The sequence below is a fragment of the Macaca nemestrina genome, chromosome 1 (genome assembly GCF_043159975.1).
Source record: "Macaca nemestrina isolate mMacNem1 chromosome 1, mMacNem.hap1, whole genome shotgun sequence".
Classification (NCBI taxonomy): Eukaryota; Metazoa; Chordata; class Mammalia; order Primates; family Cercopithecidae; genus Macaca; species Macaca nemestrina.
The window spans coordinates 17,350,046-17,376,860 of NC_092125.1; the positions used below are offsets into that span (position 1 = coordinate 17,350,046).

Here is a 26,815-nt window from a genome sequence, read left to right on the forward strand (position 1 = left end):
TTAAAGCACTTGTCAACGTATCTTATTCTGCAAATAACACAATTTAAATCCCTAGGCATATGCCGAAGCTGACTTTACCCATTCTGTTCTAATGTTACTTAGCCTCTCTGAATTCAAATATCAGCCAGGTGTGGTGGCACAACCTGTAATCACAGCACTTTGGGAAGCGAAGATGGGAAGATTGCTTGAGGAGCTGGAGACCAGCCTGGGCAATATAGCAAGACCCCCATCTCTACAGAAAAATTAAAAAATTAGCCAGGCATGGTGGTATGCACCTTTAGTCCTAGCTACTTGGGGAGGTTGAGGTGAGAAGATTGCTTGAGCCCAGGAGCTTGAGGTGGCAGTGAGTCATGATTATACCACTGCATTCTAGCCTGGGCAACACAGCAAGACCCCATCCCTTAAAAAAAAAAAAAACCTACCCTCTGTACTTCAGAGTACCTGGGGCATTTTGAACAGTTCTTCCTTCACCTGAGGTCATTATTTGAGAGTCCAATTTTAGAGATTACAATGCTCTCATTACATGGATTGTCTCATTTAATCTTCCCAACAATCCAGGAAGGGGAGTCTCTTAATGATTGTCCTTGATTTCCAGTTAAAAAACTTAGACCCAGAGGTGACCTTGTGAAGGTCACAAAGTTTCAGAGTTCTAGGATACCATGCAAGGTTGCTGAACTTGAACTTGGTTCTTCTGATCTCATGTCAATAAGTGACTTAGTTAATACCTGGACAGGAATCATCACTAAAGTGAGAGAGCACATGGCGGGGGGGGGGGGGGGGGGGGGGGGGGGGGGGGGAGGCAGGGGATGAATCCTGTGCCCACGTGGCCCCTTTCACCTGCCCTGACCTCAGGCCTCTCACCTGGGGTACCCCTCACACACACGGCACTTGCCTGAACCCATGGACATTTCAGTTTGTAACGATCCTCCTAAGATTGTCTACTTTCACCTATCCACATTTGAACTACACTTATTTAGTGGAAAAAAAGAAATGAAGCCAGTGCTGAGAATAATCAAACTCCAGAAATAGTAGAGTGCTGTATAATTTGTCTTGCGTGACACCAGATCTTTCAAGGAACTGTAAGCTCAAATGCACAGTTAAGCCAGATCAAGATCTACCCTTGTATTTCAGAGCCTTCCCTTGGCGAGGTCAAGGATATCCACTGTGAGCTTGGGCTGGCTGAACAAAAGCGCAACTGAGGTAGCCAACAAGCCCCAGCCAACTGCTCCCCTCCCCACCCCCCTTCTTCCTGGAGGTCCCTTCAGCTAGAATCTGCCATTTTCTGTCAGGGCTGTGCATTTCTTCCAGTCACCATGACTTCCTGAGACAGCCAAAAGCATTTCCTGTGAGCAGAGCCCCACGGCTGGCTTTGCACATTGAACATTTCAGATGGCCACATATTTCATAGAATACAAGGGGAAGATAACACTGGACACACAAAACTTTCCAACTGCTTGAGAAAATTTGGTGCCTAGTGACAGGCTAAATAGACAACCAGACAACAGCCAGGCCATATCAAAAGGTGGAACTCAGATCCACAAGGTGCAGCAACTTTCCCAGAAAACAATATCCCTACCTACAAAAAGCAACCCTGGAAGCCGGCCTGCTCTAAGTCAGACCTGCTGGAAGCCAAAGTGCTGTCTAGTAACTCTCCAGGAAGTTAAATAATAATTTCTGTAACAATTGGCCCAAAATGTTCAGGACTGGATTAATAACTGATGGCTTCCCTAATTTTTGTCCCCAATTCCAACTTAGAACCCACCAGAGAAAGCCAAATATGCTCCCGTAACCAAGCACACAGGATGTTCGCTTCTAGTGAGCCGGCTCCAGCTTCCCCTCATCGATAACCTCCAATCAGGGCGCATCTGAAGACTTCACCTTTTTCCACTATAAAGCTTTCCCACTCGTCTGCCCACCTTTGAGTCTCTGCCAAATTGCAGGTGATGGTGTCTGACTCCCTTGCTGTAGCAAGCTCTGCACAACAGCTTTTGCTTATTCTCATTGGGTAGGTCTTCATTGCTTTTCACACCGGATAGGAATCATCTCTGAAAACATCTTTATTGGGTCTCTTGTCTCCCTCCTCCAGTCACTGATCTAAATCATAGACTTTTTTGGAAAGAGGGAAAATAGTAAAGAAAGAAAGCAACTGAGTTGATGCTCCCAGCCACTGTCTGTATCCTGAATTTTGTTTTTCTGCCATATGTCAAGTGGCCTCTCCTGGACCATCGTCACTGCTTCTCCTGCTTCCTTGCAGCTGCAGACACAGGAGTGCTCTGTAGGTCTGGCCTTGAGCCCCCACCCACCCCGGTACAGGGCCAGCCCCTGCTGTTCTGAATCAGTGTTTTCAGTGACCACTTAAAACACAGTGAGTGCCCACGCCTCTGTGATCTGAACTGCTCTTTCCAGTTCCATACAAAGAACCCACTTAAGAATGTTTAATCATTCAATAGTTTTTCTTAGTATATAATAAAAAAGTGATTTAAATACAATATATTTTATTTTAGATTATATCATTGGGGTTATTTTACAAAGTTATCTTTAAATACTATTGTAAATAAAATTAATAACAAGCAAAATTCTTATTCTTCCTTGTTTGACAACTGACATGGTCCGTTTAATTTCCTTTAAATTAATTATGCAAGAAAAGGATATTTTCTCAAGAAAATTTAAGATGATATATATTTATTGGTTGGGTGCCAAATATTCATTCAGAAGATGGAAATTTAAATCCTTGTTTCTAAATTTAAGGAAAAAACTACTTCCATTACTTGATGTGTGAAATTCACCCATTTTGTGTTTATCTAGAAAATCTAGTTTATTGTTTAAATGTTCTTATTTTCCCCAAAATCATCAGTTAGGAGAGAAGATTTCAAGCTGCCATTCAAATACAATTGTGTGCAATGAATACATTTCGGGTATAGATAGTTTTTACTCTCTATAAATGAAACGCCAAATTGGACAGAACCATCCTTTTTTTTTTTTTTTTTTTTTTCTAAGGCTTTTGGAGTATCAGAGACATCCTCTTATGTTATTTTAAAATAAAAAAATTTTTGAGCTGTTTGCTTCTTGGAAACAGATAACAAGGGGGCAGGTGAGATTAAAAAAAAAAAAAAAAAAGTATCCAAACTGAGGTGAGACCCAAAGATGGCCAATCTAATAACCAGGCAGAGGTCTCTGCCTGTCCTGGGAAGGCTCCCTCGTTGGCCAGAGGAGCCCACTTGTTGGGCTGCCAACTGGTTCCTATAAATTCTAAGGCAATTAGAATCATGTGGTGACTCTAACGGGAATGAGACAGCTGCCCAGGCATTAGAAGAAAACCACACCCAATGGCTCAAGCCAGCGGCAAGAGATAAAACCTTAGAGGCATCTCCCCTGACTAGCAAACTGGGCTCCCTGCTTCCCCTCTGCTTCCTTTAAACAGATCATTCACACATTTGCCTGAAAACTTACAGTGACCCAGACCCTACTCCCTATACACACTGCCAGTTGTCGTATGTCTTGTTTCTCTCTCTCTGCATGATGCTTCATTCCTATCTGGAGTGGCCCAGGGACAAAGGACTGCCCTCCCGTCTCTCTGTGCCCTCCCTGCCCAGGATCCATAAATTACACTTTTTGAATTTGTTCCCTACTGTGGTGTATATTGCATTTGCACCTTCCATCTGAAGAACCAGGGGATGCCCCAGGCCAGGTTTTACCTGGGACGCCCAAGAGAGCACAAGGTTGGGCTCCCAGCACCAGAGCAATGGGCAGGTGGGCATAAACTGAACACAGGAAAGGCAAGAGCCACAAAGACATATAAACAAGTTTCCCAGGCAAGGAGCCCCTGGTTACAGGTCAGACAACTAGGCATTGCATCTTCCAGGTAAAAGAAGCATCCTATGAAAGGCACGCAGTAAACACCATGTCCATCTCCCCTTCATTTCTCCTTAGGGCAGGTTGCTAGCTGCTCTGGGACCAGAACCTCAGTTTAGCTGGGGGCTCTCAGAACAGACAGCTAGATGAATTAAACAAGGAAGCCTCTCAGCCTCAGGCACATCTTCTAGGACAAGGAGAAGGTCAGGGGAGAGTAAGATCAGTGATCCTACAAGATGTGCTTCCAGGCCAAGGCCAGGCTGCAGTTGCAGGTACTTACCCAAGGTGCACATTGGGCCTGGAGCTTCACATGGGTGTGCAAAGATGTGACTCAAAAGTCCATCTGCCAGAAGTGAGCAGGGCAGGCCAGCTCTCCTCTCACTGGTACAGCGGTTCTAGCCCTCACAGAACATTAAAACCACGTGGAAACTGTTTATGAAGGTTCCCATATTCAGGAACAATCCCTAGAGATTCTGACGGAAGGAATTTGGTGCTGCATGGGTACCAGTATTTTTAAATTTCCCCAGATGATCCTAACATGCAGTCTGAGTGAAAAACACAAGTTTGACAGCTACACAAATTTAGAGCTTCTCTAAAACATACAGGGTATAATACCGGGCCCATCCACTGGAAGTGCTTCTGTCGGGAATGCAAAGAAAAAAGAAAAAGATGGCCAACATCTACCATTTTAAAGGGATTCCAGCAAGCATATTATAAAATGCAGGGCTGCCTCTGGCATCTGGAAGCAGCTTGGGTGCCCTGGATATAATTCTCTTTTAAAAGCTTTTTCACAGCGTTTGCAGACTACTTAAGACTGGCCTTCATCTTGTGCCAAAATAGCAGGGCTGTGTTTGTTTAGCTTCAAGATTTTCAGGTCCAGTTGATTAAAAAAGGTGAGTGAGAAGCCTGCCAACACACAGTGGGGCTGTCACCCAGGCAGCTGCTGCTGCTGGCTTCCAGCGTCCAGAAGCTGGAACATCGGCCAGCTCCAATCACCTGGCAGAGGATGGATCCGATGAGCAGGAGGACTGGGGCTTAAAACCAGACATACCCACTGGAGTCAGGGCAGGCGACGAAAAGCCTGACAAGTGAAAGAGGTATGAAAACAACAGATTTCTAGGGATCAGCAACCAACCAATAAGGATTCATTTTTTGAAAAATAAATACTTCTACTGGCTGTCTTTTCAGTGCCAGGCATTAAACAAAGTGGAAGAAAAAAATTTCAGGGTGACTCAACAGATGGACCAGATCAATAATAAGGGGTAATTTGAGCAGGACAAGCCTGGAGCGGGAAGTGCATGCAGGATGCCAACATCAGAGCAGCCAGGCATCAGAGAGCCAGCCTTGACTACTCACGGGGCCTCAGGGCCTGAGCCTTCATCCAAGGGCAAGGCAGTGGCCGGGGCTTGGCTGGCCCCATTCCAGATGAGGACTGCGATACTCGCCAGGTCAATGAGCACCGATAGAGGTAGGGCCCAACATAGGACTGTGTCTCAGAATGGTGCAGACCCACAGTCCAACACACAGGAAGGATGCTTGTTGCTAAGTCTTAGACACGGGAACTGGAGGAGGCTTGAGGGCCCCCAGCAGTGGGAAGGCAGGCATGGCATGCAGATGGTGGATGCAGACTCAAGACACCAACTCTCATCGCTCCAGGTCGGTGGTTTGGAAAGTCCCAGCCCATTCTAGAGAAGGAAACAGGCCCAGTTTTCTGATGGGGATGGGTAGTAGCCACAGAGCACAAGTCAGCCCCACCCACCACACACTTGCTTTAGTGCCACACTCTCGGTCCTAGAGGGCACCAATGCTTTCCCTTCGCTCTGCCCCAGGGTCAAAGCCATCAAGTCCTGGGCAGGGGGCGGGAACGTTCAGTGAGAGCAGCACAGAGGTTTGAGATCTTCGCTCTCACTTCCTTTCCAGGCAGTCAGTTGAGCAAGGTGGGTCTGGGGCTTCCTCTTGGGAGAAGAGGCCTTTCACCCTTGAGCCCTGCAGGACCTCAGTTTGTCCCAGGGCAAACCTCCTACAGTGGGCAGTTAGGTCAGACCTGCTCCAGGCCTCGGAAGACTCTCTTCTCCTTGGCTTCTCTTACTGCACTGGATCCAGCCAGGACATTGATCAGGCCTCCAAGGTCCAGGTTAAAAATATGTGGCCCAGCTCTAGGAGAGAAGCCAGCAGGTCTCCCAGGCTCTTGAACTCAGAGCTGAAAACCAAACAAAAAAATGAATCCTCCCCATTGACAAGTGGCCCAGCCTGGTTGGCCAGGCAGGAGAGTGCACAAGCACTGAGGCCAAAGCTGCCTTGTAATAAGAGGTATGCTGGCCGGGAACCCGCAGCACCAAGTGTTACCTGGTCAGAGAGTCACCTGCTGGCTGGGTCTCCCTCAACTCAGATGCATGGCTAACAATCGCTAGCTAAGCATATATTCACTCTTGGAAAGAGATGTCGCATTTGTATATTTATTATCTCATGTATTGATATACTGATGTACCACATTATTCTAATTCACTACCTCACTTAATTCTTACAACAACCTAATATGACAGGCAATATTATTATTAGCTCCATTTTACAGATGAAGAAACAAGACCTGAAAGGGTTAAATAACTTGCTCAAGATCATTCAGCCAAGTCATGATAAAGCTGCACTTGAACACACGCATCTCAGATTCCAAAGCCCAAGTTTCTCTCTACTACCTGCATGGCCCCTGCACTCAAACACTGAGAAATCTGTCTGCCCTGGTGAGTTTCTCACTCCAAGTCAGTATGCATAGAGTTCAGGGCTGTATTTTCCTTCTCTAGTGATATGGTTTGGATCTGTGTACCATCCAAGTCTCAGGTTGAAATGTAATCCTCAATGCTGGAGGTGGGACCCGATGGAAGGTGATTGGCTCATAGGGGCGGTTTCTCATTAATGATTTAGCCCTATCCCTCTTGGCGACGTTGTTACGATAGTGAGTTATCGCAAGGTCTGGCTATTTAGAAGTGTGTGGCCCCTCCCCCACCCCTCCTCCTGCGCTGGCTATGTGACGTGCTGGTTTCCCCTTCACCTTCTGCCATGATTGCAAGTTTCCCGAGGCCTCTCCAGAAGCCAGGCAGATGCTGCCATGCTTCCTGTACAATCTGCAGAATCATGAGCCAATTAAACCTCCTTTCTTTGTAAATTACCCAGTCTCAGGTATTTCTTTACAGCAGTGTGAGAACTGACTGATATCTAGGAAGGACAGTAACAACAGAATCCACTTTTGCTATCGGCTTTAAACCAAACTATTCTCTGCGGAACAGGAAAATTGAAGCAGAAATAAAGAATGGAAAGAAAAGAGGTGACTAAAACACATTTAAGGTGTGTACAGGTCAGTGAAAAGGGAGAGAAACTATGGGCTTTCTAAATTACTTTTTTTTTTTTTTTTTTTTTGAGACGGAGTCTTGCTCTGTCGCCCAGGCTGGAGTGCAGTGGCCGGATCTTGGCTCACTGCAAGCTCCGCCTCCCGGGTTCACGCCATTCTCCTGCCTCAGCCTCCGGAGTAGCTGGGACTACAGGCGCCCGCCACCTCGCCCGGCTAGTTTTTTGTATTTTTTAGTAGAGATGGGGTTTCACCGTGTTAGCCAGGATGGTCTCGATCTCCTGACCTCGTGATCCACCCGTCTTGGCCTCCCAAAGTGCTGGGATTACAGGCGTGAGCCACCACGCCCGGCCTCTAAATTACTTTTGTTAATGTGTATTACACCACACTCAACTGGATACATCAGTATCATCATGGTTCTTCTAAAAATCAATAATTACCTATCTGTAGTAGATTTCCTGTACTAGCCTACTTTTCTTCCTTTTCTCATTTCTAACATCTTAGTTAATTCTATGACTCCCGAGGTCTTACCACATCCGCCCCTCTGTGTGCAACATGGCTGGATCACACTTCCCAAAGTCTGGTTTTAGTCATTCAGTACTCCTCTAAAACATTGTAATGGCTCCCTAAAATGCTCTTATCCTTAGCCTACAATTCGGAGCTCTGTGTATCCTGGTCCTAACCAACTTTGAAGAGCTACCACAATACTAATCCTATACCTGGGCCAATCTAGACTGCTCTTCCTTCTGAAGAAATAGTTGTGCTTTTCCTCCACACTCAGCCCAGGCATATCTAGCTCCACTCCACTGTGGTCAATGGGACAACACAGCTATCAAAAAAGAAGAGACATTGAGCCAGGATGCCTATAATCCCAGTGACTCCAGAGGCTAAGGCAGAAGGATGGCTTGAGTCCAGGCATTCAAGGCTGCAGTGAACTATGATCTCACCTCTGCACTCCAGCCTGGGTAACAGAGCAAGACCTTGTCTCAAAAAAAAAAAAAAAAAAAAAAAAGGAAGGGGGATCTTGTCCTGTTCTCTACTGCATCCTCAGTAGTGCCTAGAACCAGATCTGGCACTTCATAGATGCTCAATGATATTTTTCTTTTCAGTAAATAAATGGAACAGGCCATTTCCTCTGACTGAAAAGCTTTCTGTCCAGCTCTTCAGTTCTCAAAATCCTTCTGTCTCAGTAAGCCCTGTGTCACTTTTTAGAGCATGGCACTGAAACTCTTTGACACATCTCTCACTGAGACTTGTCATAATGGCCCTTCCCTTGAATCAGCGCACCAGGAATGCTGGACCAATAAAACACAATGGAAGTAACACTGCAGTGGTTATAAAAATATGCCCACCAAATTCTTTAATACTCCTCCTTTGGGGTAAAACCTGTTTCCTTCCCCTTCCCTGTGGGCTGGACTTAGTGACTTGCTTCTATTCACTAAGCAGAAGTGATGCTGTGTGACTTTGAAGGCTAAGTCCTAACAAGGCACTGTGGTTTCTGTCTTATTTGCTCTCTCTCCCTCAGATCACTGGCTCTGAGGAAATCAGCTGCTATGTTGCAAGAGGTCCTATGGCACAGCTCTTGTGGCAAGGAACTGAAGCCGTCTGTTAACAACACATGCATGAGCTTGGAAGCAGATCTTTCAGCCCCAGCCAAGCCTTTAGATGACTGCAGCTCCAAAGTGTGTCTTAACAGCAACCTCATGAGACCCTGAGTCAGAGCCACCCAGCTAATTCACTCTGGACTCCTGTCTCTCAGAGACTATGAGAGATAAAGGTTTGTTGTTTCAGGCTATGAAGTTTGGGGAGCCACTTACTACACATTAATAGAGATGGATGCCAGTTTCTGAATTCAGACCTTAAGAATAAGAAATTTCCATTTCCTTTCTCTTGGGACACTCGCTCTTGGAACCTAGCAGCCATGTTGTAAGGAAGCCAAGCTGCCTATAGAGAGGCCCACAGAGATAGCACTCAACAGCCAGACCATATGTATGCACCATATTTGGTGTGGATTCTCCCACCAAATATGGGAGCCACCCCAGTTGAGCCACACCAGCTGTCCCTGCCAAGCCCTGCCCAAATTGTATTTCCATGGGCAAAATAAATAACTGGTCATATTTTAAGTCACAACATCTTGAGATGATTTATTATGCAGCAGTAGACAATGAAAACAGATTTTGGTATCTGGATATGGAATGCTGTTGTAAAAATATCCTAAAATCAAGGCATTGGTTTGGGGACGTGGTAGTAGGCAGAAGCCTCATGGGCCTCAGTGAAGGATGAAAAAAAGTAAGAAAAATATATCAGAAGCTAGAAAAAAAATATCCTTGTAGTGGCAAAAATGTCATTGAGTTACCAACTGAGGCAATATAAAAAAGAGTCCTTAATCATTGTAATTATATATCCAAGGAAATTTCCAGGCAGAATACAGAAGTGCCCACTGACCTCCTGTCACTGCCTGTGATGAAATGCAGGAGAAGAGAGATGAATTAAAGAATAAACTGTTACATGTAAAGGAGCTAGATCTGACCAGGTTTGAAAATGAAACTGATTTCTTATTCCTGCTCTCTGCAAATGGTGACTAATTCTCAAATTAAGAAAGGGCCTCAGGCCATAGATCAAAGTCAGGATGGATGTATTAGTCCTTTCTCACACTACTATAAAGATACCACCTGAGACTGGGTAATTTATAAAGAAAATAGGTTTAGTTGGCTCACAGTTCTGCATGGCTAGGGAGGCCTCAGGAAACTTACAATCATGGCAGAAGGCAAGGGGAAAGCAAGGCACCTTCTTCACAAGGTGGCGAGAAGAATGAATGCAGGAAGAACTACCAAACACTTGTTAAACCATCAGATCTCAAGAGAACTCACTCACTATCATGAGAACAGCATGGGGGAAACCACCCTCATGATCCAAACACCTCCCACCAGGTCCCTCCCTTGAATGTGGGGATTACAATTTGAGATGAGATTTGGGTGGGGACACAGAGCCAAACCATATCATTCGGTCTACAAATCTAAGAGAGAGAATCATAGAAACTTGAAGACAGACAAAAGACCCCCTAAGAATCTTAATGACATCTCTCAAGATCCTCTCCATTCAATAGGGGTTTTAAGAATCTTACCTAATGGAGTGAAGGTTTGCCCATTCTGAAGGTATCGAAATAGGAGGAAACAGAAATAGCATTATATGCAGGAGTTGCAAAAAAATGTCAACCACCTTATCACCAGTATCACCCATTGACTGAAGGGTCCGTCCACCAAAGAGCATACAGTGCAATCAGATAATAGTGAGGTCAAAAGGTCAGTTACCAGGAGGGTTAATTCAGGTCATCCTTCAGCAGATCAGGCCTTACCAATTTTCTCAGCTGACCAAAGAGCTAAAACAGGAAACCTACCCCATATGCAATATGCCATCTTAGGCATTTTCCCTGGAGTCTGAAGAGAGATTGTTCACACTGGAGTGAGGCTATCTCTGCTGCCTGAATTATACATTTCTTCCCTCGGGCTTAATACAGACTCATCCACCTGTATTCCTGGGAAAGATATATTGATTAAGAAAGGCAAAAACCCTAACTCAGAAGCAAGACTGTGTTCAATCTTCTTTTTTTTTCTCTTAGCAAATGGGCTCATAATTTCAAGTAAATGGCATGTGAAGCTGTTAAGAGCCAAGCCCCACATTCGCACTGCCATGTTCTACGGGTTGTAAATAATACGCGTGACTGCACCAGGGACCAAATTGCTCATTAGCTGCCAACATTAGTTGTTTAATGATCTGAGGAGCAGAAGCTGCCAATTATTGTATTCCTTCTTAAAATACCATTTAAAACCCACACATGTAATTATTATACCTTTTCGTTAAATTTTCATGATTCTTTTGAAGCTGATGAGCTATGGGTCCATTCAACCTACAAAACTCAGAGAACTTTTTGAAGCTGTCATTATGTAACTGGGTTAAATATCCGTATATAATACACCAAGAGAGGGCCTGGACTTTAGCCCCAGGTCAGCCACTGCTGAGCTAATTGAGTGACCTTAACCAAAGGACACATCCCGCAGCCTCAACCTCCCCATCAGTCCATTCGGATCACGGTCTCTCTCCCATCTACCTAATACAGTAATTGTGAAAATAAAATAACAAATACAGAGGAGTGTTTGAACGCACTATTCAAATGATAGGATAAGATACTGTTTTCAGAGACTCTTGTTTTCAAGCTACTAATTAATGGAAAAATAATTCCTTAATAACTGCCAGACTAAGAGGGAGCATAATCCTTTGGGGATTCGCCAAGTTTCTGTGACTAGATTTTTAAACCGAGGACATCCATTTGTCTCATGCTACCATCCTTCCCCCACAGGAAGGGTCTGAGCACACCCAATAATCCTCATTCAGTGTTTACAGATACACAATACTACATACACATCTGCTAGAATCATATGGCGCACAGAGTACATTCAGTCTCTAAACTCTTCAAGAAACAGGAACTGGAAGTCCCAAATGCGGTACTCAGATAAACAACTTGTGCTATATTATGTGTACATTAGTGAAACTCCCCAGAAAAGCTTTCAGATGTCTGAGAATGACATAATAACCGTGGAATGTTCATCGAGGGCAAAACACGGTGCGCTGGTGGCTGTCATTATTTTAGTTGGACAGCTTCAACATCTCCTACACTGCCAGTTACCTGATATGGCATGCATTTTGGCTTCAAGCAAGGCTGGTAGTTGGGTTTCAATATCGTTAACTTTCTTCCTCAGGGTGCTGCAGAATTTCTCACTCATACACACCTAGGGGGAGAGAAATGGCCAGGAATCATCATTTATTCAGCTAAAAATCAGAAGGCAGTAGAACAGCCAGGTCAGAGATTTCTGGATTTGTAAGTAATTAAAAGGGGTGATGAAGAGTAATTGGAGGATAATGCTCAAAAAGCAAGAAATGGAAAAAGAAAGACAAGGAAGAGAGGGAGGGAGGGAGGGAGGGAGGGAGGAAGGAAGGAAGGAAGGAAGGAAGGAAGGAAGGAAGGAAGGAAGGAAGGAAGAAGGAAGGAAGGAAGAAGGAAGGAAGGAAGAAGGAAGGAGAGAGAGGAAGGAAGGAAGGAAGGAAGGAAGGAAGGAAGGAAGGAAGGAAGGAAGGAAGGAAGAAAGGAAGGAAGAAAGGAGAGAGAGGAAGGAAGGAAGGAAGGAAGGAGAGAGAGGAAGGAAGGAAGGAAGGAAGGAAGGAAGGAAGGAAGGAAGGAAGGAAGGAAGGAAGGAAGGAGAGAGAGGAAGGAAGGAAGGAAGGAAGGAAGGAGAGAGAGGAAGGAAGGAAGGAAGGAGAGAGAGAGGAAGGAAGGGAGGAAGGAAGTCAGGGAGGGACGGAAAAGAAAAGAAGGGAGGGAGGGAAGAAGGGAGAGAGGAAGGGAGAAGGAAGAAAGGGAGGGAGGGAGGAAGAAACAGGGAAAAAGGGAAGGAAGGAAGGAAGGGAAGGGATGGGAAGGAGGGAAATGGAAGAAAAAGAACAAATATAAAGTGAGCAATGGTGTATTCCAAGCATATGCCCATCACCCACACTCAATTACAAAACCGATAGGAGCTAATCCAACAGAGAGCAACCACAAGTTAACATAGTTGCATCACTCCTGCCTCCTGCCTTCTCCAGACCTTTGCCGAATCCTCCTGTCTGCATCAGTTTCGTAGCCCCAGGTGGTTTGGCTCACTCATACGCTTCGGGACTCTGCTCAGTCGCTGCCTGGGAGGAAAGGCCTTGCTGATCACCCACCCAAAATAGCAGCCTCCCTTGGCCCTCCCTCCGCTTGATGTTTTTCCACAGCTTCCGCTCAGATGACACACTATGTACTTCTATTCCTTTGTTTCCACGTTGTCTGTCTGCTGGGACACGAGCTTATGTGAGCAGGGACTTTGCTCTGTGCCTGGCACATAGTATGCAGTGAATAAAGATACGGCCATTGAGATGAAGGTCAAAGCTGCAAGCTAAATTTAATTACTAGTATTAATAGACACTGTTTAGGGAAACTTTGAAGGCAGATAGATACTTGCTGGCAAGTCAGATTTGAAAAATAGACAAGTAATTCTCAGTGAGGTTTGAGGGTTTTATCATGTATTTTCCCATAACATTCCAAACACATCCTACAGTTTTTTTCTTTGGTTTTTCAAAAACAGCAAAAATCTTAAATCTTAATTTCTTTTTCCAAATGTCTTTAGGTTATCTTTTATTTTGTTGGAGGCTAAAACATCACATTTTTCCCTTTTTCAACCCTTTCAGCAGTCTCAAGACTTTTCATATGCCAATGATATCTAGACTCAGATTAATGAGCTACCTAGAAAAATTTAATTTCCCAGAAGAATCTAGGGTTTGTTGGACACCATCAACTTTAAATGTTTTCTTATATCAGTTTGAATTGAGATTATTTTTAGAGTCAAAGCAGACCTCATCCATCCTGCCTAAAATAAGAACTCCACTGTTTCTCTCATGGACTTCCATATGTTCTATTCAGTGGGTATAATTTTCCAACATCTTTTTTATAAAAATCATTCTCTGGACGAAGACGACAGTTTGGTAGCCTCTAAACAAAGCCTGCACTGGTGGTGTTGGGCATCCACATGTCCAAAGTAATTAATTCCAAGACCCTTTCAACGTCTTGAGACTTTTCAGGATGTCAGAACCAGAGTTAAAAGGAAGGTATCCCTTCCCCCAGCACCAAGTCTGAGTTTGGCTCAAACCCAGATGACTGGCACATCCCATCGTATCCATTTAATAATGTCATCTGAGGTCTGAGGGCATTTCCATTAACTCTGTAACACCAGCCATAATTCTTGTGTCTCATCCAATCTATGTCCAATATTTTTGATTTTAGTGAACAGTATCTGTTAATCATAATTGGGTCAGTTTCTCCTTTGTTGAGCAAATCTATCCTTCAAGCTGTCGATATTAATACAAAACAACCTTTCTGAATCTTCTTATTAAATTGCAGTGTTCACTCTTTCAGGCTCTGCTGGATGTAATCTAATATCTACCAATCTCCAGATATCCCATTTATTTCCAACTGTTTCTTCCATCTCATTTATCCCTTAATTACCTTTGGTTTGGGTAACCCATAAGAGTTTAAGAAATGTAATGAGTGCAAGGAAGGTTTCATTTCTTTCTGAGACAGGAGTCTAAAGAATATCAGGTAGGGGTGTGTGTGTGTGTGTGTGTGTGTGTGTGTGTGTGTGTGTGTATCTAACACACTAGAGAAAGAAAGCTATGTCAGTCTGAGACCTTTAGCTCATGGTCACTAGTCAATCTAGTTTAAAGTAAAGAGAAAGGTGTTTTGTATGACTGGACAGTTTTGTTTTAATTCTCTGTGGACTAATATAACCCCCTTCCCACAGCACACACACACACACACACACATTCATGTCTGTGCACACATACCTATCCAACTCTGCACACACACGTACACATCCCCAGAAAACCTGTGTATCCTTTTTATTTACAAATAAAATTGGACACCAAGGAACTCATTATCAAATGGAGCTTTTATGTTTACATTTTAAAATCAAAGACATGAGTTCCTTAATTTTATGGAAAAGCAAAGTAATTATAAAGTGTTTTAAATGTATTAGACAAGGTATATGCAATGGTTGGAAATGTTTTTGTCCCCCCAGAATTCACAGGTTGAAATTCTAACTCCCAAGGTGATGGCATTAGGAGGTGGGGCCTTTGGGAGGTGATCAGGTCATGAAGGTGGGGCCCCCATGAAGGGTTAGTACCCTTATAAAGAAGCCCGAGACCCCGCCTTGCCCTCTTTCTTCCATGCAGGAATACAACAAGAAGTCAATCTGCAGCCTGGAAGAGGGCCTCTCACCAGAACTTAGCCATGCTGGAACCCTGATCTCAGACTTCCAGTCTTCAAAGCAATGGGAATTAAATTTCTGTTGTTTATAAGCCACCCCGTCTATGATACTTTGTTATAACAACCCAAATGGAGTAAGACTGTATGCAAACAAAGCAAACCATTTTTGATATTTGGGAAAATCTAAGATCTTTAATAGTAGTTCGAGATTTTCAACAAATCCTAGTACTGAGTACATATCAGTATATGTGTGTATCCACAATACACAGTGTCATAAACACACACATATAAGCACCATCTGCATTATATAATAGGCACACCTGTATCCTCAGTGTTGGTGTACAGATGCATTCATGTTACCTATACAGTATGTTCTGAAGATAGTCAATAAACTCAGACCCAAGACAGTTCTCCTATCTTTTAATTCTACACAGAAATCAGGATGCACCTGATAAACAGTAGAAGATGTAAGAGAGGCCAGGTGCGGTGGTTCTTGCCTGCAATCCCAATTTTGACAGACTGAGGCAGGAGAATCACCTGAGCTCAGAAGTTCAAGACCAGCCTGAGCAACCTAGCAAAACCTGGTCTCTACTAAAAATCAAACAAATTTAGCTGGGCAAGGCAGCATATGTCTGTAGTCCCAGCTACTTGGGAGGCTGAGGCAGAAGGATTACCTGAGCCCAGGAGATCAAGGCTGCAGTGAGCTGTGATCCTGCCATTACACTCCAGCCTGGGTGACAGAGCCTTTGGGTGAGCAGAGCAGAATTCAGGCATTTCTGGGTCCCTGGTTCCGATGCTGTCTTATGGGCACCACTTGTTCCTAACAGGAAGCTCTATTTGTATGCAAGTTATAATTACCCATCAAACCTGCGGCTCTGTGACCTTTAGCAAAATCACTGGGTGTTGTTTTCAGAAATAAATTCGCTACAGAAACGGAGAAAATGCACAGAGTAACTCTAGACATTTTTGCCAACAACACATCCCCGATTTTGGCTTAGCTGCGGTGAGCCCTTGGCGTGTTTCCTGATCCAGGGTCCAAGACTTTCTTTCCCTGGGCACAGAGACTGGAAGAGAGTCCTTCCAGGCCAACAGGCTCTTGGCTGCATTGCTCTCTGCTCAGCAAGCTGTCCTTTTTACATTTCGACCATCGTACAACCACCCCTGGTTCCCAGACCTACTGCAAATAATGAATGATTCATACCCAGTTCTCTGCCACAACATTTAGTCATAATTCACAGAGTAATTGATCCTCTTTCTCAGTCTGTCAATAACCTGGCCAGGTATAAATATATATGAGAAGGGCTTTTGTTTTGTAAACTGTGGTTATCCTAACTAACGAGGACATTGACTATTTAAATTAATTGACCATGCTCCCAGGGAATAATGAAGACATATTCTGTCTGTACACAAATCAAGGTCTTGCTATGGCCTTGCTATGGCCGTATAAACGATGTATAAAGTAGGCAAAATGATTGTCAAGCCAACTGAAAAGCTTTAAAGAACAAAAAACAGTCACCGACTGTTTCATTTGTGAGGAAACTAGACATTGCCCTCCTGGGAAGAAAAGTAATTAATTTCTCAAGTTACTACTATCCTGAAAGCATTTTTTTTTTCTTTGAGATGGAGTCTCGCTCTGTCTCCCAGGCTGGAATGCAATGGTGCAACCTCGGCTCACTGCAACCTCCACCACCTGGGTTAAAGTGATTCTCCTACTTTGGCCTCCCGAGTAGCTGGGATCACAGGCACCCGCCACCATGCCCAGCTGATTTTTGTATTTTTAGAAGAGATGGGGTTTCACGACGTTGGTCAGGCTGATCTCGAACTCTTGAACTCAGGTGATCCGCCTGCCTCAGCCTCCCAAAGTGCTGGGATTATAGGCGTAAGCCACTGCACCCAGCCCCGAATGCATCTTTAAGCAAAGGGTTTCAATATGCATAGCGGCAGTCCTTTTCCAGTCGCTAAATTGACAGCTTCTTTTGTAGCAAAGACCAAACCAGTCCATTTCTGGGGTGTTCACAAGTCGAGACCTCCACTATGGCAGAAGCACTCTCTCCTGGCTCTTTTAACTCATCATTGGGACTGCAAAATGGCTTGACAAAGTCTACGTGTTTTTGCAGAAGCTAGGTATCCTATGATCTAGACGTAAAATCAAGTCAAAGGAAAGCTTCATAGGCTTTTTTGGAAAATGGGAGTATAAAGGTACTTACCTTAGTAGTGATTTCTTTAAGTGACAAGTTGAGGGATTTTATTCTTTCCTGGAGGCTGGAAAAATTAAAAAGAGGAGATTGGTCTTCTTGGTAACCACAATTCAATACCACCACAGTTAGGAATACTGCAAAAAGTGAACCTTCCACTGGTCTGATGGATGAAGAAGTGCAGGAGGAAAGATGATGCCAAATTGGTTCCATTTGACTATGGAATAAATATGGTGCTAGGAAGCAGACGTTTCCTCCCTTATTATGCCTTACTAAAGCTAGTATTACAATTTTATCATGCCCGGAGTGTACATCTACTGATAACGGGAAGAACAGCCAAGGTGTGCTCCTGGCAGCAAAGGATTAAAATCTGCAATCCTATAACCACCTTCCCAGAAGGAAGGTGTATGCTGAGTAGTGTCTCACTAGCAGGGAATCAAATAGTATCTATTTGGGTAGACCATGCGATTCAGCAAGTACGTACCCAGTGCCCTCTGCATTGAGCACTGAAGTAGAGCATAAAGGAGAGACATATATTTAAAGTATGTCTGAGATAGCACCCCTTAGGTTCTCCCGCTTCTCTTTTCTCCTTAGCACTTTTCACCTTGACATATTTATTTATTCACGTAATTTCTCTCTCTCCCACTGGAACTTAAGTTCCACGAAGGCAGTGACTGTCTGTTGTGTTCATTCCTGCATCCCCATTGCTTAAACAATTCCTGGAGTTTGTTAGTCAGCCCTCACTCAATATCTGTAGAATGAATGAATCAATGCAATTAAGAGTCAGATCTTATTATGAAGCTTGTTACCTAGTGGAGAAGAAACACACGCACGTGATTCGCTATAATATAAAGCAAGAGGAAAAAATTACTATAAGGGGAATAGAAAATCAATACTAGGAGAAAACTGCTACATAAAAGCTGTCACCAGGCAGAATATTGTCTGCCTTGAGCAATGGAGACAATAACTTGTGAAGCAATTTAGAACTAGGAAAGCTTACCGGAAGAGGTGAAAAGTGAACTGGGCCTCAATGGAAAAAACAAAAAAACAACAACAAAAAAAAAGGAGAATGAAATTCTAGCAAGAAGATAAATCTAACTGGACCAAATGGTTCTCACACTGGACTTGTGAAAGATAAAGTTAAACAAGGAAATGACTATTTCTGGTAGGAAAGGAGAGGGAAGGATGGAGTGGGGCCTATCTGTATCTACAATGTTTGCTTATTTATTTAGTTAGGGGCCGGGTGCAGTGGCTCACCCCTGTAATCCCAGCACTTTGGGAGGCCGAGGTAGGGGGATCACCTGCGGTCAGGAGCTCGAGACCAGTCTGGCCAATATGGTGAAACCCCATCTCTACCAAAATGCAAAAATTAGCCAGGCGTGGTGGCATGCACCTGTAGTCCCAGTTACTTGGGAGGCTGAGGCAGGAGAATTGCTTGAACCCAGGAGAATTGCTTGGTGTGAGCCGAGATCATGCCACTGCACTCCAGCCTGGGTGACAGAGTGAAACTCCATCTCTAAAAAATAAAAGAAAATAAATTTATTTAGTTAGGGAAAGAAAATCAAAGTAAATATGGAGTAAATTCTACTATCTGTTTAATTGTAATGGTGAGTAAATGAGTGTTGTATTTTTTTTTTTTTTTTTTTTTTTTTTGAGACGGAGTCTCGCTGTGTCTCCCAGGCTGGAGTGCAGTGGCCTGATCTCGGCTCACTGCAAGCTCCGCCTCCCGGGTTCACGCCATTCTCCCGCCTCAGCCTCCCAAGTAGCTGAGACTACAGGCGCCCGCCACCACGCCCGGCTAGTTTTTTGTATTTTTAGTAGAGACGGGGTTTCACCATTTTAGCCAGGATAGTCTCGATCTCCTGACCTCGTGATCCACCCGCCTCGGCCTCCCAAAGTGCTGGGATTACAGGCTTGAGCCACCGCGCCCGGCCGAGTGTTGTATTTTTAAATATGTTTGAAATATTTACAATTAAAATAATTTTAAAGAAATATCGGCCAGGCGCAGTGGCTCAAGCCTGTAATCCCAGCACTTTGGGAGGCTGAGACGGGCGCGGATCACGAGGTCAGGAGATCAAGACCATCCTGGTTAACATGGTGAAACCCCGTCTCTACTAAAAAAATACAAAAAAACTAGCCGGGCGAGGTGGCGGGCACCTGTAGTCCCAGCTACTCGGGAGGCTGAGGCAGGAGAATGGCGTGAATCCAGGAGGCGGAGCTTGCAGTGAGCCGAGATCCGGCCACTGCACTCCAGCCCGGGCGACAGAGCGAGACTCCTTCTCAAAAAAAAAAAAAAAAAAAGGAAAAAAGAAATACCAAGGGCAAGCTTTAGTCAGTATTAAATGACAGACTAAGGAGTTTTGAGTTTTATCCCTCAAGCAACAAGAAATCATTCCATTTTTTAGCAAGAGAGCAACATGAAAAAAATGTTTTCATTTTTTAGAAAACTAATTGGGTGGCACTATGAGAGATGATTTGGAGGAAGAAAGTCTGAATGTGACAAAGCCAGGCAGGACCCTTCAGCAGTGTAAGCCAGTCGGGGGCACACGGGCCCCGCAGAGTGATACGGGTCAGAAAGGGGAGGGAGGAACAGGACTGGATTACGTGGATGCTCAGAGCAGTGAGAACATCCATTCTAGAGTTTTCCATTCTTTCATGCATTCATGAACTCATCCATTCTTCAAATATCTATCTGCTGGGTACCCAGCAAGTTAGGGACTTAGAGCATGAAGACATGGTTCCTGCCCACAACCACTTATTGCTGCTAGATATGCCAGAAAATGTAACAGATGCCAGAAGAGGAGTGATTACTTGATTAAATGATGACCTGCAAAAGGAAAGGTCAAGGTTTTGGGGGTATGTGTGGGGAGGGGGTGCAGGGTGTCAGGAAATCTTATACCAGGGGCTGCCAAGTATTAGAGCTAAGCTGCCAATTTGCTGATTTTTGTTTGTTTGTTCTTCAACCGTAAGAACAATTTTTTGATGTTATCACATCCACCAATTTGTCATTTCTGAGTATAAGCAAACTCGTTTCAATTGTAAACACCTGGGAACTGGTGCGGGTCCATACTAATCAGTCATTACCACTTGAGACCTACTTTCAACAGAGGAGGGTTTTCCAGTCCAGCTGAGATCAGCCCAAAAGGAGGAAGTGAGGGTTGACAGAGGTGGAGCATGTGACACCAGACTCTTCAGAATGCAGGAGTTGCCATCTGACAAAAATTAGTGTACTCAGTGGGAACAGAGGAAAACAACCTTTGGAAGCCTGCCTGGAGAATTCTAGACTCTGGCTGGCTGGGGACTGGATCTTTTGAGAGAACGTAAGTCAGAGTGTCACACAGACACGGAGATTGGGGCAGATGAAACCACTTAGGGTGGTGGGGAGAGAAGTACAGAGGGCATCCAACGTGGACCCGGTCTGCTTCTTCCTCTGATTCTAATAGCAGCACCAGCTTTGGACGGCTAATGCCTGCTGTCCAAACTGAAAACCTTCCTTGGGCAGAAATGTACTTTCCCTTGCTGAGCTCGTGAGAGTCTATTCAACAAATACATTTTTAACAAATGGTTCACCACATCATTGAACCTATGTGAGCATTTAATAGTGTATTATAAGTAGATGTTCCCAACCACACACACAGACTAGCTCATGCATTCACAATTCAGATGAGTAGCAGATCCTCTTACTGATACTGAAATTTTAGCTGACCAAAACGGCTGTGCTGTTAGCTAATGCCCAACATATCACATAAAAAGTAGGTCAAGCACCGTCTTTCCAGGGGTTGACACAGTTCACTGGTCTGGGCTCAGATCTGGCCCTATCCCAGAAAGAAAATTAGTCTCCTCTTAGATATCATGTTAGAGGAAGGAGGTAGTGGTGCAGATAATTAAATGCATTGTTTTATATTTAATTTGATTTATATTTAATTTATGCTATATTCCTTTTTGCAACAGATTTACCTTCCCAATTATGTTTTGCTCAGGCTACTATTAACATGAGTTGTATCCCTGGGGTATATACAGAATAAAAGCAATTGTGGGGGAGCAGACGATATGAGTAATCTATATACTATGCTAGTGGGTTACAGGCTATTTATAATAGAAGAATTCTCTCAAACCAAAGTTTACACAGCATTATAAAATATAATAAAGATAACAGGGAATCTGCTTTTATTGAAGAGGGGTGTCTGGCCTAGTGTACAAAGATGTCACTTTAGCCCCCCACACACACACACACATTGCTGCTGCCATCACACTGTGGTCCCCAAACCATAATTCCAGGAGCAGGAATACAAACCGAAAACCAGAAAATAAGACCAGTTCAATGTTGATAAGCAAGAATTCCGTGTACTTTAAATGAGTATAACCAATCCCCACTTTTTAAAAAACTTGCATATTATTCATAACAAGTATGAACTATCTTCTCAGATGAAATTATGCCTTATCCTAGAAACACATAATTTGTCCACACAAATTAGCAAATATGTTTTCAGAAACACACCAGACCTAATTTACCCAAATCAGTATCTTCATTCCAAGTGGCTGCCCCGGAAATAACAGAGTCCAACATTTATTGAACACTTACTATGTACCAGACACTCTCCCAAATTCTTTATGCAGATGAGCATTTTAAATTCTTATTATAACTCTATGAAGTAGAAACTACAATTATCTACATTGTAAGAAAAGAAAATTTAATCAAAGAGACTAAGAGAGATTTAAGTAACTTTCCCAGGGGTAACCAGTTGGTAATTATGGGAGATTAAATGGTAACCCAGGCAGTCTAACTATCTGCTCTCCTAACTACTCAACAATACTAACTACCGCTCCCAGAAGCTGTGTACCTATTTAAAATGAACTGTCATCATCCAGACAAATTTCTGGAATTCTACTTTAGAATTTTGTTAAATGTACAATATAATCAATATCATGATTTGTAAATACACGTTATTCTTTACTCACAAACTGGTGTTCCAATCATACGACCAAATTTCACCCTCAACAAATGAAACCTTAGAAAAATTGAGACTACTGACATGAATGTGCTGCACAGAACGTACATCAGTAGCAGATGGTCCTGGGGGTGATGACTGTAGCAAAAGGAAATTAAATCCAGTTGAGTTATGTACCCCAAAATTCACAGGTTAGAGTCCGAATCCCCAGTACCTAAGAATGTGACGGTGTTTGGAGATAGGGCTTTTCAATAGGTAACAAATTTAAAATAAAGTCATTAGGGTGGACCCCAATCCAATATGACTGGTATCATTATAGGAAGAGATGTGGAGGACCGGGTGTGGTGGCTCACGCCTGTAATCCCAGCACTTTGGGAGGTCGAGGTGGGTGGATCACGAGGTCAGGAGATCTAGACCATCTTGGCTAACATGGTGAAACCCTGTCTCTACTAAAAATATAAAAAATTAGTTGGGTGTGGTGGCGGGTGCCTGTAGTCCCAGCTACTTGGGAGGCTGAGGCAGGAGAATGGCGTAAACCCAGGAGGCCGAGCTTGCAGTCAGCCAAGATCATGCCACTGCACTCCAGCCTGGGCTACAGAGCCAGACTCTGCCTTAAAAAAAAAAAAAGAGAGAGATGTGGAGACAGACACACGTGGAGGGAAGACCATCTGAGGACAAAAGAGAAAATGGCTGTCTGCAAGTCAATGAGAAGAGCCTCAGAAGAAACCAGCCCTGCCGACACCTTGATCTTAGACATTCAGCCATCAGAGTTGTGAGAAAATAAATTTCTGTTGTCTAAGCCACCCTATCCATGGTACTTTATTACGACAGCCCTAGCAGACTCGTGCATGTGGAATTTTCCATTTCTCATGGTATGATGAGTTATATGTATTATTAAGGCACCGCACACTGGTACTTCACGATCCAGGTAAAGATAGTTGCTACTCCATGTAGCAGCAGCAGCAGGTCCAACAGAAAACACAGCAACTCTTTTGTTTTCTTCAGACTGACAGTTTCTTTTCAATCTGCCCAACTGGGAGACTGCGGGCCGCTACAACAATAAATGTGTGTAGAATATTATCATTCTTGTCTGCAGTTTAGGAGCTAAGTATTATGAATGGTGGCTCTAAGAAAATGTTATGTGAGAATGTATTTGATTTTTAAAAATGATTATGGATTATGATTTAAAAATTATTATTTAAAAATGATTCATTAGAAATGAAAAAGGGCTCCCTTCAATACTCCTGCAATATCACAAACATAATGCAATCACTGATGTCAAAAATATAAGGAACAAAAATTCAATCTGGGGAGGGACAGATTGCTTTTCAGCCATAATTAGAAGGGCAAACGGAATTTAAGTCAATAACAGTCACTAATCTAGATAATACAAGCCAAGACTTGGTCAAGGGCCAGAATGAGACATTTATACAGGAGGATACAGCCAGGCAATTTTGGTTTAATGACTTGGGAGTGAGAAACTATTCTAAAGATAACTGATCCGACCAAAGAACTGTCTCTAATTCTACCACTCTGCTCCAAGCCACAGGCACCTCTCCTCTGAAATGCTGCAATAGTCTCAGAACAGTTCTGCATTTACCCTCACTCCTCCACAGTCTGTTTTTGAGATACAGCCAGGGTGAGCCTCACAAGCATGTCAAATAAAATGCCACTATTCAGCCCAAAACCCTGCTCCATCACCCCGGGGTCGAGCCAAGTCTGCAAGGACCTATATGGCCCATCTCTCACCACGTCTCTTACCTCCTCTCCTACAACTCCCTTCTTTGCTTGCTCCACCCTGGCCACAGAGGCCTCCTGACAGCTCCTCAAGTCTGCTGTGGCTGGTGCAGGCTCCACTGCCTTGACCTTCTGCCCCAGCACATATAATGGGCCGACCCCCTCCCACCTGCAAGTCCTTGCTCACCTCTGACACTCTCAGTGAGGCTGGCCTGACTACTCCATCGACAGCTGTAAATTCCACATCCACTCGTCTTCCGCCCCAACCCCCAAGTCATGTTCATTTTCTACTAACCTACCTGTAACTTACTTATTTATTATGTTTGTTATTTATTCTGCCTTTTACCACTAGAAAAAGAATGCCATGTGGGCAAGGATCTTTGGAGAAGTACTTGAAGTGCTTGGCACACAGTGTGTACCTAATAAATATTTGATTAATGTATAATACTCACATTCTTGCCTTCTCTCTAAGAAACAAGTGGGGTGCGGTAGAGTGGGGCGGAAGCATCCTCACCTCTGTTAGAGGCACACTCAAACCACAGGACGGTGAGTGGCTCCATCTTTATCCCTACTTCCCACCACTGCCCCCTCAGTATCAGGGATTAAAGGCTGCAGCTGCTCTTGACTGTATGGCTGGGGTGGAGCTTTGCATGACAGAGAAAGAAGAGGTTAAAAACTTGGAGTCAACTCATCAGATGTCCCCTCTTCTTTCAAAATTCCATCTCTCAGAAGTCATATTTATCTCGGTTTATCTCTGTTGGAGGGTTTCCTTTCATGGGCTATATTACATGTTGAACTGTGTTCTCCACAAAATTCGTATGTTGATGTCCTGACCTCCATACCTCAGAATGTGACTGCAGTTGGAAACAGGTCATTGCAAATGTACTTTGAGTTAAGATCAACCATACTCCGACATGACTGGTGTCCTTATAAAAGGGGAAATGTGGATTCAGAGACATGTACAGAGGGAAGATGACATGAAAAGACACAGGGAGAAAATGATCATCTACAAGCCAAGGAGAGATGCAGATCCTTCCCTGACAGTCCCCAGAAGAAAGCAACCCTGCTGACACCTTGATTCTTGGCCTTTTTTTGTTTGTTTGTTTGTTTTGAGATGGAGTCTCATTCTGTCTCCCAGGCTGGAGTGCAGTGGTATGATCTCAGCTCACTGCAACCTCCATTTTCTGGGTTCAAGCGATTCTCCTGCCTCAGCCTCCCAAGTAGCTGGGATTACAGGCCTGTGCCAGAACACCCGGCTAATTTTTTGGTATTTTTAGTAGAAATGGGGTTTCACCATATTAGCCAGGCTGGTCTCAAACTCCTGACCTCAAGTGATCCACCCACCTCGGCCTTCCAAACTGTTGGGATTACAGGTGTGGGCCACTGCGCCCGGCCAATTCTTGGACTTCTAGACATGATAAATTTCTGTATTTAAGCCAGGTGGCTGTGGTGCTGCTTTATTATGGCAGCAAACTAATACAGGCTGTCATGGAAAGGAAGACATGTGGAGGGCCACTCATTCCTGCCTCTTAGAATGGTAAGAGCTAGAAGTCTGGAAGTGAGGTGTAGGCTGGGCAAAGGGCACCAGTGGTCTCATCTGGGAGCCTGCCTCTAGCAAAGTGCCAAATGAGTCCTCACTGCCAACATGATGCCAAGGTCAGAAGATGGCTCCAAAAATTCAGAGTGATTGTGCTTAGAGCATCTCGCTCATCTTTCTCAGAAACCTATAGCTACTGCTCTAATGTCAGTGTGTCCTCCAGAATTCATGTGTTGGAAACTTAATTCCCAAGGCAACCATGTTGAGAGGCAGGACCTTTAAGAAATGTTTAGGTTTTCAGGAATCTGCCCTCATGAATGGATTAATATCATTATTGGGGGAGTGGGTTCCTGATAAAAGGGTGAGTTTGATCCCCTCCCCTTCTCTGTCTCTCTCTCTCTCTCTCCCCCCTGCTCTCTCTCACACACGTGCTCTCTCTCTCTCTCTCTCTCTCTCAATCTCTCTTGCCCTTCTGCTTCCTGCCATGGGATGATGCAGTAAGAAGGTCCTTGCCAGATACAGCCCCCTCAACCTCGGACTTCCAAGCCTCCAGAAGTGTAAGAAATAAATCTTCTCTCTTTATAAATCACTCAGTCTGCAGTAACAAAATGGACTAAGACGGCTGCATTGGGCATCTATTTGGTTAGAGAATCCCACACCCCCATCTAATAGCAACTAACAACTATTTACTCGGTTTCTCCAGATCCTGTCCCTTAGGGAAGCCTATCTCAAGAGCCTTATAACATACTTGAATCCACACCCTCGCTCTGTAATACTTCCAATACTCTCCTTAAATCCAGGCAAAAGAACTCCTCCCTTGCTCTCTGCCACATTGGAGGGCTCTGTCCTGATCCTCCTTACCCTTGAGGGGAAGGGTAAATGGGGGGGCCAAAGGTACATGCCACCCAAAGCTGGTTCAGGCAGCCACGACCAGAAGTGCCTTCCTGAAGAGCCAGGAGCCTGCATCCTGCCAGGGTTCTTCTCAGGGCACTGCCCGCAAGGGTGGACTGCAGTGCAGTGGGCATACCTCTAGTCCCAAGCAGTAGTCGAGCACAGGCTACTTTGAAGGGTGTAGATATTACCTGGACATACAGGCTAGGTCCCCATATAAAACCTATCATGGTGTGGGACAGGTGCAAGGGTAGGAAGACAAGGTGGGAAGTTCCATTTGACCCCTTACTCTGGGACACAATGTCAGGCAGGCCTGGATAGACCCCTTTAATGTTATATCCTAGAGAAACCACCTCTCATTCCATGCAATCTTTGGTAGTTTGTTACCAGTTCCTCGTACCACCAGTAACCCAGCCATGACCACCTTCGCACTTGGCACTGGAGGCAAAGCCTTGGCTCTCAGCATCAGAGGCACTCCCA

At 44.2% G+C, this 26,815-nt stretch overlaps 1 protein-coding gene across 18 annotated transcripts in view; it reads right to left on the minus strand.

Annotated features, from left to right (window-relative positions):
* The window catches only part of LOC105499180 (DISC1 scaffold protein), a 426,110-nt gene that overhangs the window by 230,473 nt on the left and 168,822 nt on the right, over nucleotides 1-26,815 (minus strand). For 17 of the 18 annotated variants that reach the window (XR_011610479.1, XR_011610480.1, XR_011610478.1 and 14 more), the window contains 2 exons: nucleotides 17,234-17,288; nucleotides 11,877-11,979 (listed from right to left, as the gene is read on the minus strand). Coding sequence is in view for 11 of the 18 variants with exons in the window: in XM_011771662.3 (XP_011769964.2) it covers nucleotides 11,877-11,979; nucleotides 17,234-17,288 (158 nt within the window). In the remaining 7 variants the exon portion in view is untranslated. Of the gene's footprint in view, nucleotides 1-1,916; nucleotides 2,107-11,876; nucleotides 11,980-17,233; nucleotides 17,289-26,815 lie in introns of those variants that run through there. The other variant, XR_011610485.1, reaches the window with a different exon arrangement.